Source organism: Sander lucioperca, chromosome 21 (assembly GCF_008315115.2).
Source record: "Sander lucioperca isolate FBNREF2018 chromosome 21, SLUC_FBN_1.2, whole genome shotgun sequence".
In the NCBI taxonomy this organism is placed as follows: Eukaryota; Metazoa; Chordata; class Actinopteri; order Perciformes; family Percidae; genus Sander; species Sander lucioperca.
In genome coordinates, this window is record NC_050193.1 from 27,193,280 (window position 1) to 27,214,600 (window position 21,321).

Genomic DNA, 21,321 nt, shown 5'->3' on the forward strand with positions numbered 1-21,321 from the left:
AACGAACCGACTCAGCCCTCGGATATGACGTCACTTCTGTTTTGTGCGTCCGAGTTGGAGAAAAACATGAACGCCACCCGGAAAGCTGTTGGGTCAGCCTCTCCTCGGACCAAGAACCTCCTATGGCGCCGTTAGCATCCCATTGACTGCCATTTATTTTGACGTGACTTTGACAGAGAATAACTTTACATCTCATCATACAAGAGTTTAAAGACTCTATTTGTCCATTGTTTATTTCTAAAGAAACACGACAATGTATAAAAGGCTCCATTACCTTGTACCTCACGTTATGGCTCCGTAGCAGACGTTTTTATAAAAATAGGCTAACGATTGGGTCATAACCACGAGACTTACTGTCTCATAGTAGAGGAATTACCGTATAGTACAGGAGAAGCTCTCAGGCAGTTTGGACTTCCATTAGCTGTTTAAGTTTAATTACTAATGTTAACTATCATTTTAGTGATCAATAATTAGCCTGTGTCTATGTTATCTCCTTACATATACCTACGCTCTCCGTCTCTGCTAGATTGGGAATGATTGAGATTTCTCTTGGCACAGCTACCAGAACACTTCCAACTTTCAGACAGGTTGCTCACGTCACATCTACGTCTTCAAGCTCAGTTGGAGGCTGCTCAGTAACGCTCAGCCATCACCGGGAAAGATCTTCTAATATCCTTCACTGGTCTCCGTCCAGAGACACGGGATCCGTTGGTCCATTTTATATACTATCTATGGGTAGCACTTGCCGAGCACCATCGTACCAGGAGCTCTGTTAGCAATGCTAGCCACGTTTAGCAACACCCGTTTGAAACAAGTCTTCAATCAATATTGCACTCACAACAAGACCGATTCCCATACCCACAGGCAGTGATCCGGACGCAGTGAGGTATTGCAGTAATACGAGATTGAAATTGATTGAAATCGTCATTTAAACAACCAAAGCGGTCCAAAAAACAATGAAAACAATTCATACTTACAAGTCACACAGGGCGCAGCCATCTTGGATTCCGTGTTGGAATTCTTGCTCGGTGTCCTCTGAGTTCGACCGAGTGGGAAAGTTTGCCGTCCGTTGGTGCGTGTCGCTAGGCAACGTCCTGTCTTTCTCGTCGGAACTCCGACACGGATAGATAATAGAACCCAATATATCTGTCCAATCCGAGTTTTCTGTTGCACGACTTAAACAGGTCTTAGCCCCGCCCCAAGGCGATTGTGATTGGTTTAAAGAAATGCCAATAAAACAGAGCACGTTTATCTCCCATCCCAGAATGCTGTGTGGACTAGCCAGACAGACTGGCAATGCCAGACAACTAGAAACGTGAATATAGGTCATAATCACTGCTTGAATAAACGTTTTTCAGGTTACAGGACAGTCTCGGTCACACGGTGTGTCTCAGGTGGTGAGTGTATTGCATCAAAGTGACCCCATTTTTTTTATAAATACACAATTTCACATTCATTCAGACTGGCTTAGCTTTACTGTGATGTTCTATCACCACTATAAAGCTCATTTTGGATCATCTTCAGTTTAGTTTAGACCAGGGGTCTTCAGCCCCTAACTGAAAGAGAGACGGAGCAGGGATCCCCTACTACATATTGTATAAAATTAAGTTGCATATTAAACTGGGCCTACAATAAAGTGTAGGGCGGCCTGAAGCCTTTACATACCTGTTTAGTGCATGGAATACTAAGCTATTAAAATAATAATTGTCGGCCTGATTTTATAAGATGTGGCCCAGTGAATCCTTAGGATTACCTGTATCTGTGGATGGCTACCTCAGTGACTACCTTACCTATAGGTCAGTAAGCCTATCATCAGTGGGGATTTATATTTGCTAATAATATGTTGGATTCCTGTTAAGACATTTACATTTTTTAAACTTTCAAAGATTAACAATTTTTTGGAGGCCCCCCTGTAGTGACTCTGTTGAAGATCCCTGGTTTAGTCTATACAGTCTCTTTTACCAAATGCTGGTAATGAATCGTCATTCATGCATACTGATATGACGTGTTCAAATGACTGCGTTCATCCATTATGGAGCAGCCTGCTCAGCCACGGGTCATACACCCCCTCTCCCCCCCTCCCCCCTCCATCTTTGGGTGATTCAGTGAAGTGAACTGAACGGAGATGAGAGCAGCCTGCAGGCCGGGAGGAGAGCAGCCTCCTGCAAACACGAGTGCAAGTCTATGTGCATTTATTTTCTTTAATACAGTGGTTAGCTTAGTAAAAGTCGTCAGCAGAGTTGTGACTCAGAGCTGAGGTAAATTGACACCTATAACTGCGAACAGAGAGAGAGAGAGAGAGAGAGAGAGAGAGAGAGAGAGAGAGAGAGAGAGAGAGGGAGAGAGGGTGTGAATGAATCAAGGGAGGATTAGTAGTGAGGTGTGCTGATGGTTTCATGTCCCATCATCCCCGCTGCTCAGCTCACTGCTCACTGCTGCTGTGATGTACGACAGGAGCTGCAAGGGAATTTATCATCTCACAGTCAGACTCACAAAGTCACTGACAGTTTATAGATAGGCCAACTGAAGGATTTGGTGTATGTCTTTTTGTGTGTGTGTGTGTATATCTGTGTGTGTGTGTGTGACACATTCTCATGAAAGGGTTTGTATGATCACGTGACAGTTAAGTTTAGCCGAGAAAAGGTGACTGTAAGCCGGGTACAGAGCACCATGAGGTGACCATACTGTTGCAGTGTAGTTTAGCCGACAAAGATAATAACAATAATAAATAAGTGATTTATACTTTATTAATCCCGCAAGGGAAACTACAGTGTTTTCACTTTGTTGTTAGAACACACAGGCCTGAAATACTCACATGTTCAGTACCTCTACATGCACTAATGGAGAGATGTCAGAGTGAGGAGGCTGCACATGGAAAGGCGCCCTAAGCAGTACGGTGTTCAGTGCCTTGCTCAAGAGCACCTTGGCAGTGCCCAGGAGGTGAACTGACACACAATCCATACTTATGACTTATGGTCCGGACCACAAATGCATTTAGACACCAAAATGACAAGTTAAGATCAGAAAAAAAATTGTGGTTTGGGTTGAAACAATGGCCCCCCTTAAGTAGTACCCCCGGGACACAAACACCCGTTTCCTGGGTGAAGGTCTTGTGTTTTCCCCCAGGATATGAACTCTGCTCCCCGGCTTAAAAAAGCCCTGTTTTTTAGGACCACCCCAACCCCCCCCCCCCCCCTGTACAGCAGCAGTCAATGTGATGCTGACAGTAATAAATATGTGGAATACATATGAATTACAGTGCTTTACTTTTCATAGTGATATGTATGACTGGTTCTTGAGAACAGCCTGGTGTGTGTGTGTGTGTGTGTGTGTGTGTGTGTGTGTGTGTGTGTGTGTGTGTAAAATTGTGTGTTGACATGTGATTGGCTCTGCGTGTCCTATTCAAGTGCCTTGTCACTCCCCTGGGTCTCATCATCCCAACCGTCACTCTCTCTGACACACACTCGTTCATTTTCTCAGCACCATATGGTGACACACCCCACTCCCCTGCAGTTAGGGGTCAAGGGTCACACCCATGATGCATTGCTTCAACATGACCAACACGAAACGAACATCTTCGTGCCTGGTGACTCTCTGTGACGCTGCATCTGACACACACACATGTACTATTGTGCGTACAAGACAAACATATTTTTTATACCTCTTTTCATTATTATATTTAGTGTAATATGATAAATGCTGGAACAATGTTACATATTACAGATTGTTCACAGAAATGTCCTATTTTCAACTTTAGTTTCTGTGGTAAATGTTCTGTTTGACTGTTCAATGTTCCTGCTTATCAAAAGAAAAATACTTCATATCTATCTCATCCTTGCATACGAATATACAGTAGAGCAGTGTTGATGTTGTCTCATGTTGTAATGCTCCATGACATGTTTTATCTGTTACACAGTGAATATTGAACTTCAGCTAAACTAAAAAAAAATAATAATCCCAAATAAAAAAGTGATCACAATATCTGGCAGAAAAATCGCATATAATAATTTTTTCCCCCAAATCGTTCAGTCCTAGTAAATACGTCTAAACTAAAATACTGATTTTGAGCACAAATACATTTTAATGTCAGTTAGACTTTGAGTTTTCTTTACCAGTCATTGTTATCACAGGCGTGACATTCACATATAGAAATCAGATAAATAGCAACACAAAAACAAAGAGCACCAGACCATCTAGTATGCATTACACCAATAAGGCTCTTTTGTGTTTTCCCATCTGTTAAACCCAAACCAGTTAGTCAGTGTCTGCTGTAGATGATGACTGATCCGGTCACTGTGTCTTGGCAGGAGGACAATCATTGATTGGGCCTACTCCCAACCATTTTTCTTTCTCAGCGTGTCCACAAAATGATTGGACTGGCCAGCTCATCCCGATAGAGCGGCAAAATGCTTTATAGGCATGCAGCTCAGCGACTGCCATTTCATTATTACCGGGGCTTTTTTTTTTAAAAGCCTTTAGTGCAGGCAAGATGACTTGAAGGACACAACAGCAAAGGAGCTTTTATAGGCTCGTCATACGGCAGGGAAACCAGGAGGCAAGGCAAGGCAGCTTTATTTGTATAGCACATGTCAGCAACAGGGCAATTCAAATTGCTTTACATAAAACATTAAAGTGCTCATATTATGCTCATTTTCAGGTTCATAATTGTATTTAGAGGTTATATCAGAATAGGTTTACATGGTTTAATTTTCAAAAAACACCATATTTTTGTTGTACTGCACATTGCTGCAGCTCCTCTTTTCACCCTGTGTTCAGGTCTCTGTTTTAGCTACAGAGTGAGACCTCTCACTTCTGTTCTATCTTTGTTGGGAGTCGCACATGTGCAGTAGCTAGGTAAGGACTACTAGCCAGTCAGAAGCAGAGTATGAGGGCGTGCCCTGACAGTAGCTAGGTAAGGACTACTAGCCAGTCAGAAGCAGAGTATGAGGGCGTGCCCTGACAGTACCTAGGTAAGGACTACTAGCCAGTCAGAAGCAGAGTATGAGGGCGTGCCATGCTAGCAGCTAGGTGAGCATTATAACATGTGTTACAAAGTGACCACGTTTGTCTCTGAAGTAAAGGCTGGACTACAATAGAGCTGTTTGGAGCAGTTTGTGAACAGTGTTTTCTGTTGGAGTTGGTAAGTCCCTTTGGGGTGGACTTTGGGCTTTTTCACTTTCTAAACCTATGACATGCACAAAAAAGATATATAACACAATAAAGGAAAGGAGAAAAGCCAAAAAGCATAATATGAGCACTTTAAAGAACAGTTAAAAACAATAGAAAATATAAAAACTGATAAATACGAGATTTTAGGACGCTAGTATGACTTAAAATATCAGGGAATTGTGAACACACCAATGCATTCTCATCAAAAACTTATGCACTACAATTCGTAGGATATCCTATGAAATTACGGTGACCGCTGGACGGTCACATGACAGTTAAGCTAAGCGGTCTTTACAGTTAAATTTAGCCGAGAAAAGGTGACTGTGCGCCGGGTCCAGATCACTGTGAGGGGACGGTTGTTTTAGCGGCCGTTGCAGTTCAGTTTAACAAAAGGTGACCGTCAAGCGGCAACGACAGTTAAGCAGGGCTGCAACTAACAATTTTTGTCATTGTTGATTAATCTGCAGATTATTTTCTCCATTAATCGATTAGTTGTTTGGTCTATAAAATGTCCAAAAAATGTGGATCAGTGTTTCCCAAAAAGCCCAAGATGACGTCCTCAAATGTCTTGTTTTGTCCACAACTCAAAGATATTCAGTTTACTGTCCCAGAGGAGAGAAGAAACTAGAAAATATTCACATTTAACAAGCTGGAAATAGAGAATTTGGACTCACACCGATAACTCGATTATCAAAATAGTTACCAGTGACAACTAATCGATTCATCGCTTAATCTACAGTTAAGTTTAGGCACCAAAACGTCTAGTTAAGATTAGAAAAAAAGATTGTGGTTTGGGTAAAAACACCGGTCCCCTTAAGTAGTACTCCCGGGACACAAGCACTCGTTTCCTGGGTGAAAGTCCTGCGTTTAATAACCCAAACATCCACCCCCGCCATCCTCCCTACACGGATCTTTGCAGTCTTATAAAGCAGCAGTCAATGTGGTGCATATAGCAATAAATACGTGGAATACATACGAACATCAGTGCATTACTTTTTGTAGCTATATGCACGGATTAGTTAATGAGAACAGCCTGAACGCACGCACACACACACACACACACACACACACACACACACACACACACATGAAATACTTATACATTGTATGAGTGCTACAGTTGAACCATTAACTAGGTTATTTGTTGTCAAAGGGAACAGGCTTTGACAGAAATAGGCCATCTGCAGGTGAGATACTAAAAAGCCCAACATGAATCTGTGTCTAAACACAAAGCAATCCTAGGGCAAAATGCTCACACACAAACCCCAGCCGTGGCACAATTGCCCTCCAGCATTTGAACACTTTGCACAGTGTCCCTTTCTTTTACACAAACCACATTAACACCTGTACTCCTGTCGGTGTGATAGCCTGGGACTAGAGTGGATCAGACAATTGTTTAGAAGCTCAAACCTCAGCTCACTCCCCCAGAGGACGGAGCTAAACCTGGGTTTAGAGAAAGGAGCAAATGTAGCGTGGAGTTGTGTTGCTTTTCTAATCTGTGATCGGTAGGGCATGTCATGTTTGTGACAGAGCCTCCCATCTGTTGTCAGTCACCCTTCGCCACCGCCAGACTTCATTAATGGGAACTCGAAGAGCTCGAAACTTCTGCTGCACGTCAGCCTCAGACGTGCAGCCACGCAATGAGCAAAACGCGTGGCAATCTGACACACTAATTACACCACAGGAGAATTAAGTCACAGAGATTTCAGGCTTCAGAAGATGTGGAATAGGAGCTGACTTAGCTCCTTAATGATATATTGCGTGCTTATTCTTTGCAGAAACGCTGAGACTGTGAGTCACATCGGCAGACTTTAGAAGCGGACTGGTGTCTCCTGGCGCTGACAAAGTCTAGATTGGAATTGGGGATTGAGTTGTCTATTTCTCACTTTTTTACCAATTAAAGTGGAATTGAGGATTATGAGGGTAAATTGAGGCAGATACTATGTGACACTGATTACTGAGAATTATAATAAAGTGAGACAACGCCTATGAGCTCAGCGGGGCGAGGAAGCATTTCATTGGTTCTTTCCAAGCGGGCCGCGAGGCAGTGATTGGTGGGCATTTTTTTACAGGATTACAGATACAGCTACAGATGGCGGATCTTTTTAGATCTTTTTTAGCTCCTTTTTTTCCGAGCCCATAAGTTATTTATTGCTGCCGGGGTATAAAGACCATTTCAAACAATATATAAAAAGGTGTATTTTGGAAAAAGTTACCAACCCTGCCTTTAATAATTGAGCTACCTTAACACATGGATATAATCTACAGCCCTGATTCACTGCACAGTTTCACCTCCGTTACAATTCTGCATTTTCTTTTTGACTTTGCGTCTCTGCACCATCATTGTAGCCGGGGAATAACTGTAACGGCACTGTAGCGGCACTTTCTAGCTATATATAATATAGTATAGTTGTGACATCACAACCGTACGAAAGTCCTGACTGCTCGTTTAAAGGCACAGTTTCTGAATACGGGCTGTGTGTATTTGGTGGTTGTATGTGGTTGTGTTTTTCCTCGGGTCTAGTCAGGGCTTGTTTGTACAGTTAACCCTCCTGATCAGAGGGAAGCCTGTCTTCACGCCCCTCTCTCTGGCTCTTGTAAGTCATCTTCTCCCCGGCTGTGACGGCTCAGGGTCAATTAGCTTCGATCGATGAAGGACGAAGTGAAGAGGGATCAATAGGGCGAATATTCAGCTGTCCTTGTAAGGAGGGGATTTGTGTCTGTTAACAAGCAAACCCTTGGGACATGCAGTGGAAAAGCTGTGTACCTTGTGACTGGCTTTTAAAGAAGGCAAGATTATTATTTTCTGTTCTTACTTCCTATTCGTGTTATCGTCTTAATTGTCTTATTGGGTTCGTTATTACGTATATACTTATACTTATCGTTTGGTATAATGTGGTGCATCGATATTCAGCTTTCTCCTCTGGAGGTAAATGTTATCCGTGACTTAGACCTAACCCTATGGATGGTGACTGGCAGCATAAAAACACTCTTGGAGGTTTGTCCTTGTAGTACAGAGCTTTCAGGCAGCCACACTATAAAACACATCCACGCTTCAGTGGAGATCAGTAGCAGCAGGTCCACACACACACACACACACACACACACACACACACACACACACACACACACACACACACACACACATTTTAACCATTTATGTATGTCCACATGAAGACAAATGGTACAGGGACACAAATATTACAGATGTAGTACAATACATACACAAACTCATGGACCAGAGGCATGCAGCGGGTCTTCACAGTATCACTTAATAAGCATAATACTCAGTTCTTAAGGGTATAAGTAGCAACGTCTCCGCCATATGTGGCGGCTGCCAATAATAGCAGATATGGCACAGTACTTTGCAAGCTGTTTAGCCCTCTTTTTGGCCATCCCAAGTTGTTGCAGCCCTCTTACTACCAACCTGTGTGTGTGTCCTAGGCTACCAAATATGAAAATGCGTAGTCTGCACCTATAGCCTAGCTCTGACATGGTGTTTAAGAGTGGGTGGTATTTAACTACCTTGGTGTAGAAAGCCTCCTCCACGCTGGAATCAAAGGTGCAGCCTACCTCCAAAATGCACACCTCACTGGACTCCTCATTGATTGACACACACACACACACACACACACACACACGCAATTGGTTAATAATTGCATCGACTGTGGTTAGAAGGCGGTCGATGCGATGCTAACAGCACCTTAATGACGTTACCCTGCGTGTGACAGGGAAAGGTGTGACGAGGCTAATGCATTCATTGCAGCTGCTGCTTTATACCATGTGACAGCTCACATCTGAGATATTAACATAGCATTTATCTTTTTTTCTAATACACAATGTCACTTTGCTCCACAGCACTGTGGAGTAAGGTATGGCTACACCACAGATGCAAGAAAGAACTTGTTTTGGTGGAACATTTGCACCGTGCAAAAGAAAACGCCACATACAATATTAAATGAAGTTAACTGTTGACACAACACAGTAACGTGAGATATTTAAATTAGCTGATACATGGTTAAACCTCATTAGCTCTTACCAGTGTATCTCCGTGTGTACTTCGTCCACAGCAATCCCACCAATCAGCCGAAAACATCCCAGTTAGAGAGGAAATGCCCTAAACATATTCTTTGTAAATCATTACAATCATTCCCCAGGATTTATCCTGGAAATGTACTTCCGTTGATGCTGACCACACACACACACACACACACACACACACACACACACACACACACACACACACACACACACACACACACACACACACACACACACACACACACACACACACACACACACACACACACACACACACACACACATTGCCCTGAAGGCCAGAATACTCAGGCTCAAGGGTGAGGGTGTGGGCTTGATCCATCTTTTCCCCCCTCTACTCCAACCTTGTTTACACTTTCTGCCTCCCTCCCTCTGTATCTCAGCCTGCAGTTTTTTTTGTAAGAGCAAGGCTCTGCTGGCATAAGATCTGGCTCTGCTCACATTGTTTTCATTCGGTGCAGTGAGTGTCTGCTGCTGCTGCCCAATGTACTCTGTCCATCTGGACTCAGGAGATGGGAGGAGATGGGAAGAGAGAGAGAGAGAGAGAGAGAGAGAGAGAGAGAGAGAGAGAGAGAGAGAGAGAGAGGCCCTGGCTCGAAATCTGTCATTCTGTTTTTAGTGCTGCCTTTAGTATTGTATTAAATATTCAATTTGTTCAATAAAAGAATGTTGGAAATTATTTCCTTTCATTTGTTTTGAATTCAACAAGCAATGTGTTGAATTTTAGCAGAATACTGAAAGCAGCAGAAAGGCAGAACTGAGTACACCAACTTTATTATTATTATTATTATTATTATTATTTACTGCAAGTAATATCGGTACCTCAATATTCAAAAACGTTATCGCATATTGTAAATTGTCCTTATATCATGTAGCCCTATCATGAACATACAGTTCAGTTAAATTCAAGTGGCATTTATAACCTCGTTAGCCTGGATTACCAGGGCCCAAGAACCCCCAGGTCTCCAAAAGCCCCGGGTTCACCGCTAACTCAGCCCCACCCCACTTAAGCCTCTTTCCGACTGGAGAGATTTTTGCAGTTCCTAGAACACAACGTTCCTAGAACCCTATTTTTCTCGTGTTCCGACTGGACCAATTTGGGGAATATTAAGTTCCTCTGACCACAGGTCCTGTACCTCTTTCAGCTCCTACTTCAGGGCAGGGTCTTTTCCCTTTTCCACATAGGAACCCTTAGTGACCTCGCAATGTCTGAAACACAAACAGTACATATTCTTCACTGTCTTTTGCAATTCACCTACATATGCTCAAAACTCATAAGACAAACATCACGCATTCAACCAGCTGATTGTTAATGCTAGTTCAACGTACCCGTCGTTTGGTTTGCCTGTTGCGCTCTGCTCTTCTATCTACTTCTTTCATATTAACTAGGATCATATTACGCTGGAGCCTTCGTCTTCTGTGTTTCTCTGTTAAGTACTCCAGCCTAGTCTTTAAACGCCGCCGTTCGAACTCCGTTATAAGGACCCTGGCAAGGCACAACAGGAACGTTCTGATGGCCTCCTCCATGCTGGTTTGTTGTTGTATGTGGCGCTAAAGTCAAGTGACGACGCTATAAAGACCGTTGCCATGCTTGCATCACTCCCTTACCCCTCCTACCAGTTTCTATGGCCACTTGGCCAGTGTGAATGCAAATGGCAAAACTGGTTTTGGGGGAGAGTAGTTAGTAGAACTGTTTAGAAGTGGACTGTTCCTATAACTACGTTCCTGTAACTACTTGGTCGGAAAGAGGTTTTAGTTACTGTTGCTATGTCTGTCAAGCTCAATAAGGATAATCATGCAATATTTTAGCATAGGGACACAGTACATAGTGCACAAAGAGTCTGGGTTAATCTAGGCCCAGCATAATCCATCCATGGGTCTTTCGTACAAAAGTAAAAATACATTTCATACATTTTTTTAATTCTTGAAAAAATGTATTTGAAGTCAAAAATAAACCTCCCAATCAATAAAAGCATGACCGATTTTTCAACAATAGTGCCTCTTCACTGAGTGAGTTTACGTTTTTCTCTACCTGATATGAGATTCCTTCATTTTATTGTGTAATCCTAAATTCCTGTTTCAAGTAAAAACATCAAATTTCCAATGGATGAGGCTCTCAAAAGGCTTACTCTAAAGGGGACAGTTTCCTAGTCATGTTGTGTTTGTCATGTTTGTCTTTTTTGCTCATGTGAAGTGTGTATTTGATTTTTTTTTATTTATGTGCCTGATCTCTCTTTTTTTCTCTCTCTCTTTGTCTTTCTTCCAGAAGGATTTGCCACTGCCTCGCAAGAACAGGTGAGTGTTACCCCTTTTCATCCCTCCCTCTGTGCCCCCCCCTCCTCTCTGGGGGAGAGACCGGGTCCTTAACGAGGAAAAACAATCGCACCAAGAGAAGCTGCAGAGCGTAGTTTGCACGTTGCGTTTTTTGGAAAGCTCAGAGGATGCACTAGTGGTGCTTGTGGTGTGAAGCGTGTAGTCCTTGTGAATATGTGAATGAGGAGGAGGTGGAATGGAGGGATACTGGGAGTCTGTCGGAGTCTGATTCAAGCCAGCTGGGAGCTCCGCAGGCTGTCTACAGTACTGAGAGCCACTCTGCCTTTTCCAGTCATTCACTTACCCGCTCTTTATCTCCCACTCTTCTCTTTCTGTCGCTTGGTTATTTATCTGTTTCTATTCCGCTCTCATTTCCACTCAGCTCTACCTAACCCTATTTTCTATATCCCTTCTGTTGCTCTACTTTCTGTCTAGTGCAGGTGCGTTTAGAGCATGTACAAATCCACTTTTTCTAGTTTGACGGTGGAAAAAAGTGTCTGTGTGGCCGGGCATATGGTTCAAAATGGTTGTACTTAGTGTCTTCATTAATTCATAGGTGTGTTTTGGGTGTAACATGCAATAAATTAATCAGAGATCATCTCCCATTCCCTTTAAAAGCCAGGCGCGTTTGGACCTTGGAGCATTGCTGTTATGATGGAGGATTTGCTGAGCAGGAAGGAGAGATGTTCAGGAGAAGAAACTGATCGGCTAGTGGGTGAAGTGAAAACGCGCGAGCAGATCATATAATACTATTTCACATTGTAATATTTTAATTTTTAATCTTTTGCATGTTTGTGTGCTACTGTACGTCCCTGTGTGTGTAACAAGCATAGTGTGCGCGCGCTGTGCACAAGCCTAGACTCATCTTACTAATACGCTGTTAGAATAACAATGAAATGCTGCGTTATTGACTTTAGACCAGGTTTGTGTTGGTCAATGGTGCGATCACTTTCCGCTGCCTCAAGATAGCAATACGCCCAGAATGACCTGAACACACCTCCCTGTAAGACCAGCACGCCCAGAATGCACCTGAACACACCTCCCTGTAAGACCAGCACCATGGGTGCAAAGATGGGTGCAGGTGCATTTGTTATTTAAACGACGTGGGCGCTGGAAGGGAAACTGACAACTGTGTCGGTCTTAAACTAGCAAAGACACTTGTGTCGGGCTTCGCGCTGCAGCAGGTGCAAGATAGGGCTCTGAGCAGTATGTCTGGTTGTCAGTTTGTCAGTATATTTGCAATCAGCTTTAGCCAACAGAAGAATAGAAAATTAACTACAAAATCTGACACGGGCTGTGTCTCAAACCGCCTACTTGATCACTTCAAACACTTAGTTTTAAGTATATAGTGTAGATAACGCAAAAAGTCAGTGCACTGAAAGTACCAGGATGAAAAAGTTCAGTGTGGAACGATGGACCCTACTCGCACTAAACGGGCGCCATCTTGACTACAAAGCGGAAAAAGGGACCAGGGATGTGGGCAAGTTTTGAATCAGTTGAATCCAGGCTACTCTATGCAATGAGTAGCGGTCGCTCGGCTCGCCGCCTCTCAAAATCTGACGAAAATCTTTTAAACTGACCTTTGTCGATCAAAAAAACAGATTCAGCAACTGTATGGCCTATTTCTCGCTTAAAATTATTATTATATATACCTTTTCATTGTTTTTTTAATTTAACTGTGGTTACATTAAAAAAAAGCAATGAAAGTGGCCAGGTTAGCTCAGTTGGTAGAGCGGGCGCACATTTGTAGAGGTTTACTCCTCGACGCCATGGGTTCAACGCTGACCTGCGGCCCTTTGCTGCATGTCATTCCTCCTCTTTCTCCCCTTTCATGTCTTCAGCTGTCCTGTGAAAATAAAGGCCTAAAAATGCCCAAAAAAATTATCTTAGATTTTTGTTTTTTAAAAAGCAATGAAAGAATTTCACCTGACACAGAGAGACATTTCAGAGGGAAATATTGTACTACACTACATTTATTCGACAGCTGTAGTTTCTAGTTACTTTGCAGATTGAGATTTTAAATAAAAACATATTAGTTATTAAAATATGATACATTTTCATTAATTCAACTACCCAACAGTGGTGGAGGAAGTACTGAATCTCAGTACTTAAGTAAAAGTACTAATAACCAGAGACATATTTACTTTAGTAAAAGTAGAAGTACCAAAATGACAACCCTACTTAAGTAGAAAGTTTCCAGACGAACATTCAGGAAATGACAAACCATAAAGCCTCAGAGCAGCTGAGCTCTCATCGCCGCCCGTAGCAGCAGCAGTCAGGGCTCCGCCAGCGGGATCGGCAGCTCCACTACCCCGCAGAGAGCTACGGGGATCACCGCCACTTGCCATCCCTGACCTGCTCACCCACTCCCACTTCGGGCTTCGGGCCGGCTCGTGCCTTACGTGACGGTCAGGAAGACATTTTGGCAGGGGGAAAAACTGATCAGAAAATGTAACGGAACATTGTAGAAATGTAGTGGAGTAGAAAGTATCATAATTGCTGCAAAATGTAATGAAGTTAAAGTAAAAAGTATGCACTATTGATTCTACTTAAGTAAAGTACAGATATGTGAAAAATGTACTTCAGTACAGTAACAAAGTATTTGTACTTTGTTACATTCCACCACTGCTACCCAACAGTATAAATAGTAGGTAATAGTAGCTTCACCTCCATCTGCTACATTGTAAAATGCGTACACAGTAATCCATCAGTAACGTAACTCCGCCAAGGTTTGATTCGGTTATTCCGACATAAATCCACCACAAACGCCCTATTTCACAATGTTGACAAAAGTTAAAAAATATCTTGTGTATTTGTCCCGTGATTTGCATCCTCTCCAAAATGAAATAGGTTCTTCTTGGGCCTTTGCTTCACCCTTTCATCACGTTTTATGAGAATCAGGCCAGTAGTAGTTTTTCTGTAATCCTGCTGACAGACAACCAAACAAACAGCCAAACCAAACCAAAAAACATAACTTCCTTAGTGCAGTAGGGGAAAACCCAAGACTTTCACTATTCCGGCGTTTCCGAGCCTCTATAGCCCCTGACACACCAACCCGACGGCTGACCGTGGGCAGAAAAAGCAGTCGGACTGATCAGTCGGCCCCCCGAGGTCCAAAAAGTGCTTCGGAACACACCAAAGCGAGGCCGACTTGAGCGTACGTTCTGCGCGTACGCAAGACGTAATACAAAAAATGAAAACCGGAAATGACAATGCGTCACGTGGGTCTGGCTTCTCCAGCCGATAGTAATGGCGGCTTGTTCAAAATACGATCTCGTATTTTACGAAAATAGTTCACCGAAACGTGTTTCTGAAAACATTTTAAGCGAGAAATAGGCCGTGCAGTTGCTGAATCTGTCTTCATTTCAGATCGACAAAGGTCAGTTTAAAAGATTTTCATCAGATTTTGACAGGCGTTCGTCACTCATCCCGTTCGTTATCTCCAGGTTAGCACTCCACCAATCATTACCACCAATTGGTGGATTGAGTCCGATGCCCGCTCTCCGACCAGCAAGTCAGGTCGGCCAAAATGAAGGCCGACGGCACGGAACACACCAAACAGACTTGAGTCACTGACCTCGCCAGACTGTCCGACGCCCGATTATCAGGTTGGTGTGTCAGGGCCATAAAACCGAAATTCTACTCCCCCAGTTTTGATTTGAAAGCTCCGGGGTTGCTTTGTAGTCTGGACGGGCACAAGCAGAAACCTTTGGAAACATGACTCACGTCCGTCAGTCTTATCAGTTAGGTATCTTACAGACCTTTCAGTAACAGTTCCACCTCGTCATCGCTCCAAGATAATAAATCCCTGCTCTTACTTTTCACCATTGTTGTTCTTTCTCCAAAGTATTTTCTGTATTTTCAACTTCTACATCCATGATTTTTAACCGCAGAGTAACGTCAGACAATCTGCTTCCTGTTTATGCCGGCATGCACATGCCCAGTGTATTAGAATGGTCATGTGATATGTGTTGATATGTGTCAATTACGGAGATTAGTTCTGCTACTGCTAAAACTCTTGTGTGGACGGAGATCGTTTTTGTCTCAAAAAAACGCTTAAAAATGAAAACGTAGGAGCGCTGATGTAGCCTCGGTCTGTTTCTGTCTCGCTCCTTTAGGACGTCAGCAGCCCACCATCCAATAATTATAAATGAGCTCAGTGGAGTTAGGTCCACATTCAATCTGCTTACTGCATCCATTCATGGGCAAACAGCCATTCAGAGTATGCGTGTGTGTGGTGGATCGTTATCAGATTGGCTTTTTTGATGTTTGACTCAATTCAACATCTGTTTTACAGTTATAACAGTCCACAGGACATTGTCCCTAAGTCATGTCTTCACTGAGACATGACACACCTCAAAACACTCTGACAAGTCTGATCGCCGGTCACATGACTGGCCACTGCAGCGTGACTTCGGGTTGCGTTGCTCCAAAAGTTGAATCTGTCTCAGCTTTATTACAGTATTGAAGGAAAATCTAAAATATTTGAATATTTGGATCCAGCCCTAGATTCTCTGCTTCATTCATTCATGTTGTTCTTTGCCTGCAGTAAAGAAAAAGCTTTTAACTCCCATCCTGTCATGTTCTTTCAGTGCACAGACATTGAAAGCACAGAAAAGCTCCACAAATAAGTCACAAATTACACTCTGTACCAACTTAGCCTTAAGACAACGTCTTTTGTTGTTCCTCTCTAAAAGATAGACCCACCCTCCATCCCTCCCTCTCCCTCCCTCTCCCTCTCTCTCTCTCTGTAAAGCTTGTGTGAGCTCCAGTATGCGTTGCATTGCGATGACACAGGCTTTCTGACTGCTCTCCGTCACTGCTCAGCTGTTGCTGCTGCTGCTCCCGTTGCTCTGAGCTACGCCTAGATACCCAGCGAGCAGCATGTTCCGACGCACTAAAAGGTACAACACGAGACGGAGTAGTGATGGTCTGGTTTCTTTGATATGAGGTGCAGTAGTAGCTGGCTTTCTGTTCATATTCATTTATTCCTTCTCTCTATTTCTTTCCCTCAGTCCTCTCTCTGTCTGTGTGAGTCGACAGTTTCCGCAGTATACGTTACAAAGAGGCTATTATTGACGTTGTCTGACTAACTTGGTTTCAAAGTCTGACTGCTCTGCTGATTGTGCATGTTGAGTCTTATTGATTTTTACTATATTACAGAATACTGTCACTGTAAGACGTAAGGTCTGCTGCCAGCTTATATGTTTAAAGTCCCAGCAAAGGATGCAGTGTGAAAACTTTCTGTTTTTAACCCTTAGAGAACGGACCTCCTGCAGGCATCCAGGGGGAAATCGTTGGTAGGGCTGGGTACTGAACTTTGATACTTTTTAGGCACCGACCAAATTGCCTCCAAAGTATTGAGTATCAAAAAAATGCCTCGTCATTCAATACCCAATTTCAATACCTAAGGAGTAAATCCCATCAGCGTCAGTGAACCAATAAGCATGCAGCATGCCTCTTACCAAGATCTTATAATGCTGCTGATTGGCTGTGACTGTCTAATGTTACACGTCGAGGAGGCATTGTTGTATTTTGAGAGGCTTGAATACAGTCACATAGCCTAGTTGTGAAGGAGCGTAATGTAAAATGTTGTAATTTCTTCTTGTAAAAATGTATTTATAAAATTGGTATCGAAAAAAGTATAATTCAGGAACCGGTATCGAATTCCAGGTATCGGCACCGGTATCGATATTGAACATTTTTGAATGATACACAACCATAATCGTTGGTTACATGATCATGTTTAAATCAATCTAAATAAAAACCGCTTCAGCATTTGTTCTTTTTGCAGCTTAAGCCTGATTTATGGTTGTGCGGAGGCTCCATGCAGAGCTTTCGCCGTAGCCTACGTAAGTGGCCTGATGTTTATACTTGTGCGCTGGTGTGCGCGTCAATCTTTTTAAGAGAATAACAGGGCCGGCGTGTGTGTGTGTGTTTGGAGTGTGTGTGGTAGAGCGAGTGAGAGAGTGACGGTGATTAGCTTTGGAGCGAGTGTCGACTTTAGAGTCATAGTGGGAGAAACCAAGGGGGTAAGCCAGCTTCCACAAATCGTACCTCCTATGGCGCCATTTTGATGCTACCTAGCACTCACCCGCTGTTAGCATCCCATTGACTGCCATTCATTTTGGTATCACTTTGACAGAGAATAACTTTACATCTGAAGAGTTTAAAGACTCTATTTGTCCATTGTTTATTTCTAAAGAAACACGACAATGTATAAAAGGCTCCATTACCTTGTACCTCACGTTATGGCTCCGTAGCAGACGTTTTTATAAAAATAGGCTAACGATTGGGTCATAACCACGAGACTTACTGTCTCATAGTAGAGGAATTACCGTATAGTACAGGAGAAGCTCTCAGGCAGTTTGGACTTCCATTAGCTGTTTAAGTTTAATTACTAATGTTAACTATCATTTTAGTGATCAATAATTAGCCTGTGTCTATGTTATCTCCTTACATATACCTACGCTCTCCGTCTCTGCTAGATTGGGAATGATTGAGATTTCTCTTGGCACAGCTACCAGAAGACTTCCAACTTTCAGACAGGATGACATAATTCTGCAGACGGGACGTGCGGTCCAAAAAGCGTGTGACACCACTTCTATTGCAGATGAAACTATCAAAACGCCTTTACACTCAGCTCATAAAAAGCATATCTCTAAAACTAAAAAAATTACATTAAAATAACTAATGGAGTGTTAAGAAATATTTTGTTCATGTTTTTACATTTAGAAATCTTGGACAATGCACATTAAAGCTATAGGGCATAGTTTCTGTCGCCCCCATGAGGAATACTAAGTAATGACAACAACACTGTCCACATGATACAAGCCTTCCGTGATCGCCCCCTCCTCCACGCAGTTGCTAGTAGCCAAGGAGGACACGGAGGATTAAAAAAACACGACGGACTCTTCAGAAGAGGTCATTATCTTCACTCAAGTTACTGCGCGCGAAAGTCGCCCCAATCTTTTGAACATAGTCATACTGAGAAATCCAGAGAGAGTTGTGTGGAGCTGATGGTCTTAATTAGCTTTGTAGCAACTCATTTGGCAACGGATTGAATGTAACAGAACTTCATTGATATCAAAAAGTTACGCACTAAAGCTTTAATCAACATTTCTGTAAATGCGCCAGTGTTAGCCAGATGGCTAATTTTCATCTGTAGTCCTAGTAACCTAGCATACATGTTTTGATGGTTGGAGGAAACCAGAGCACACGGAGAACATGCAAACTCCACACAGAAAGGCCCTGCCCGGACTGGGGATCGAGCTCTGCCCAGATCAGTGATCGAACTCTGCAGTGCCAACTTGCTGTGAGTCAGCAGTGCTAACCACTGAGCCACCGTGCGTTTTGTGTGTTTATTTTATAGAATTTGATGAAAACATGTCTGGCAAACGATATTACTCCTTTCTTGATATAGTCTTGATATATGACAATTTGGTGAAATTTGGAAAAGAAAATGTACAAATCTGGATACAAAGATTCCGCTTTAAATTCAGATACTGTGTATTAACAGTCAAGTTTTCAGAAACTATCAGATATACGTTAGATTTGAATACCCAAATGATAAAAAAAGATCTGTAAATATGTCCAGGAAGTAACGGAGCAAGATATGAACATTTAAAAATGAGGGTTAGTTACAACCTTGAGATTGAGATAGATATTTATTTGCTGCTATATATTTAGTGTTTCTATCTTTCTCATTGTGGTTTTGTTAACCCTGATGTGAATGTAACATGAAAATATTGAAAAGCTGACTCATCGTAGTGACATTTCCAGCAGACCTGCAGGTAGATTGATTCACCGCCTGAAGAAGTCAATCAATGAATGCATGAGCCACAGACGAGCCAGACTGAACTAGCTTTAGATGGATTTCCTGCAGTCTGGTTCAGTGATAGTCAGAGATGTTTTTTTCTGTAGTTGGATGATCTGGTGGGTTATCAGGAGACATTTTACCCAGCGGACGTTCTTTTGTTCAAGATCTCGAATCTCTACCAGCCACAGCTAGGGCTGGGTACCGACTTCAATACTCTTTAGGCACTGACCAATTTCCCTCTAAATCAAGTATCGAAAAATGCCTCGTCATTGAATACACAATTTCAATACCTTAGGAGCAAATCTCATCAGAGTCAGTGAGCCAATAAGCACGCAGCATGCTTCTACCAAGATCTAATAATGTTTGTGATTGGCTGTCTAACATTACACATCGTAAAGAACACACAGGAAAAACTCTACGTTACGCAGCGACAGGCTCACGTAGTAGGAGCTGAAAAATAAATAAGATTTGTGGTGTAATGTGTAATGTAATTTATTTTTGTTTAAAAAAATTGGTATCGGAAAAAAAGTTTAGGAACTGGTATCAAAATCACAGTATCCGTATCAGTACCGGTATCGAAAATCTTTGAACAATACCCAGCACTAGCCATTGCTTTCTCATGAATGGGTTTGTATGTTATCGTACGAAAACGTATGCCCAATATTGCGTAGGTTATCCTTCGAAATTACGGCGACTGCCGGCCGGTCCCGTAACGAACTTTAGCCAACTGGTCACATGACACTTAAGTAAGGTGACCGTGAGCCGGGTACAGAGCACCATGAGGTTGTGGTCGTTTCAGAGGCCGTTACAGTTGAGTTACCTGACAAAAGGTGACTGTCATGCTGCGATGACAGTAAAGTCATCAACTAGTTAAAGCTATAGTCATTTCTGTCTCCCCCATGAGGAATTCTAACTAATAGCAACAACACTGTTGGCGCATCCACATGACGCAAGCCCTCGGCGATAACCATGATGGACTCTTCCGAAGAGGTAATTATTTTGTAATTTTGATGTCCTCTTTGTCTCCACAGCTGAGCGCTGCTGTTTCCTTTCTCAGTGGCGACGTAAAACGCATCATCGAGCTGCTGCGTGCGGAAGTTGCTGGACTACACCATTTTGTAAACATAGCCACACTGAGAAATACAGAGAGAGTTTTGTGGAGCTGATAGGCTAATTTAGCTTTCATCTCACTTGGCAATGGCTTATATGTAACGGACCTTCATTAGTAAAGTAAAATATGAGATCGTATTCTGAACAAGCCGCCATGACAGTCTGGTTTTGAATTTCCGGAGAAACCAGACCCACGTGACACATTCGTCCAATCAGCTGCCGGTTTTCTTTTTTTGGGCGACAATACAGATTAGCGCCGCCTGCTGTTATGGAGACGTATTACACACTCACGTCAGCCTTGCTTCGGTGTATTTTGAGGCACTTTTTGGATCTCGGGGAGCCGACTGATCAGTCCGACTGTTTTTTCTGCCAAAGGTCGGCTGTCGGGTTAGTGTGTCAGGGGCTTAAGACACAAACTCTGCTCCCCTGCTTGAAAGCCCTGTGTTTTAGGACACATCCATCCACCCTGGCCTCCTCCCTATGCGGATCTTTGCGGTCTCATACAGCAGCAGTCAATGTGGTGCATACAGCAATAAATATGTGGAATACATAGGAATTACAGTGCGAAACTGTTTCATAGCTATATGTACGAATGGACAGAATTTTCCTGCAGGGATCGATAAAATATCACATTATATTATAAATAATTTGAGCTCTATTTTCCTTTTTGCTTAGAATTGATACTTTCAATCACACTGATGTCAGCAGTCTGAAAATGTGAGCTGACATTTGAGCGCCGGGGATTTTCTCTCCGGTGACGGCAGCAGCGGATGTTGTGCTGAGTCTCTCAGAGTGACTTCATCCTCTCCTGCTGATCAGGGATTCAACCGGCTTCTGTTACTGCAGAGAGT

At 42.8% G+C, this 21,321-nt stretch overlaps 1 protein-coding gene across 5 annotated transcripts in view; it reads left to right on the forward strand.

Annotated features, from left to right (window-relative positions):
- LOC116065484 (microtubule-associated serine/threonine-protein kinase 1-like) overlaps window positions 1-21,321 on the forward strand; it is a 92,952-nt gene that overhangs the window by 1,618 nt on the left and 70,013 nt on the right. For 3 of the 5 annotated variants that reach the window (XM_031321034.2, XM_031321031.2, XM_031321033.2), the window contains exon 2: window positions 11,495-11,523. In XM_031321034.2, coding sequence (XP_031176894.1) covers window positions 11,495-11,523 — 29 coding nt within the window. Of the gene's footprint in view, window positions 1-11,494; window positions 11,524-16,317; window positions 16,446-21,321 lie in introns of those variants that run through there. The other 2 variants (XM_031321032.2, XM_031321035.2) reach the window with 2 other exon arrangements.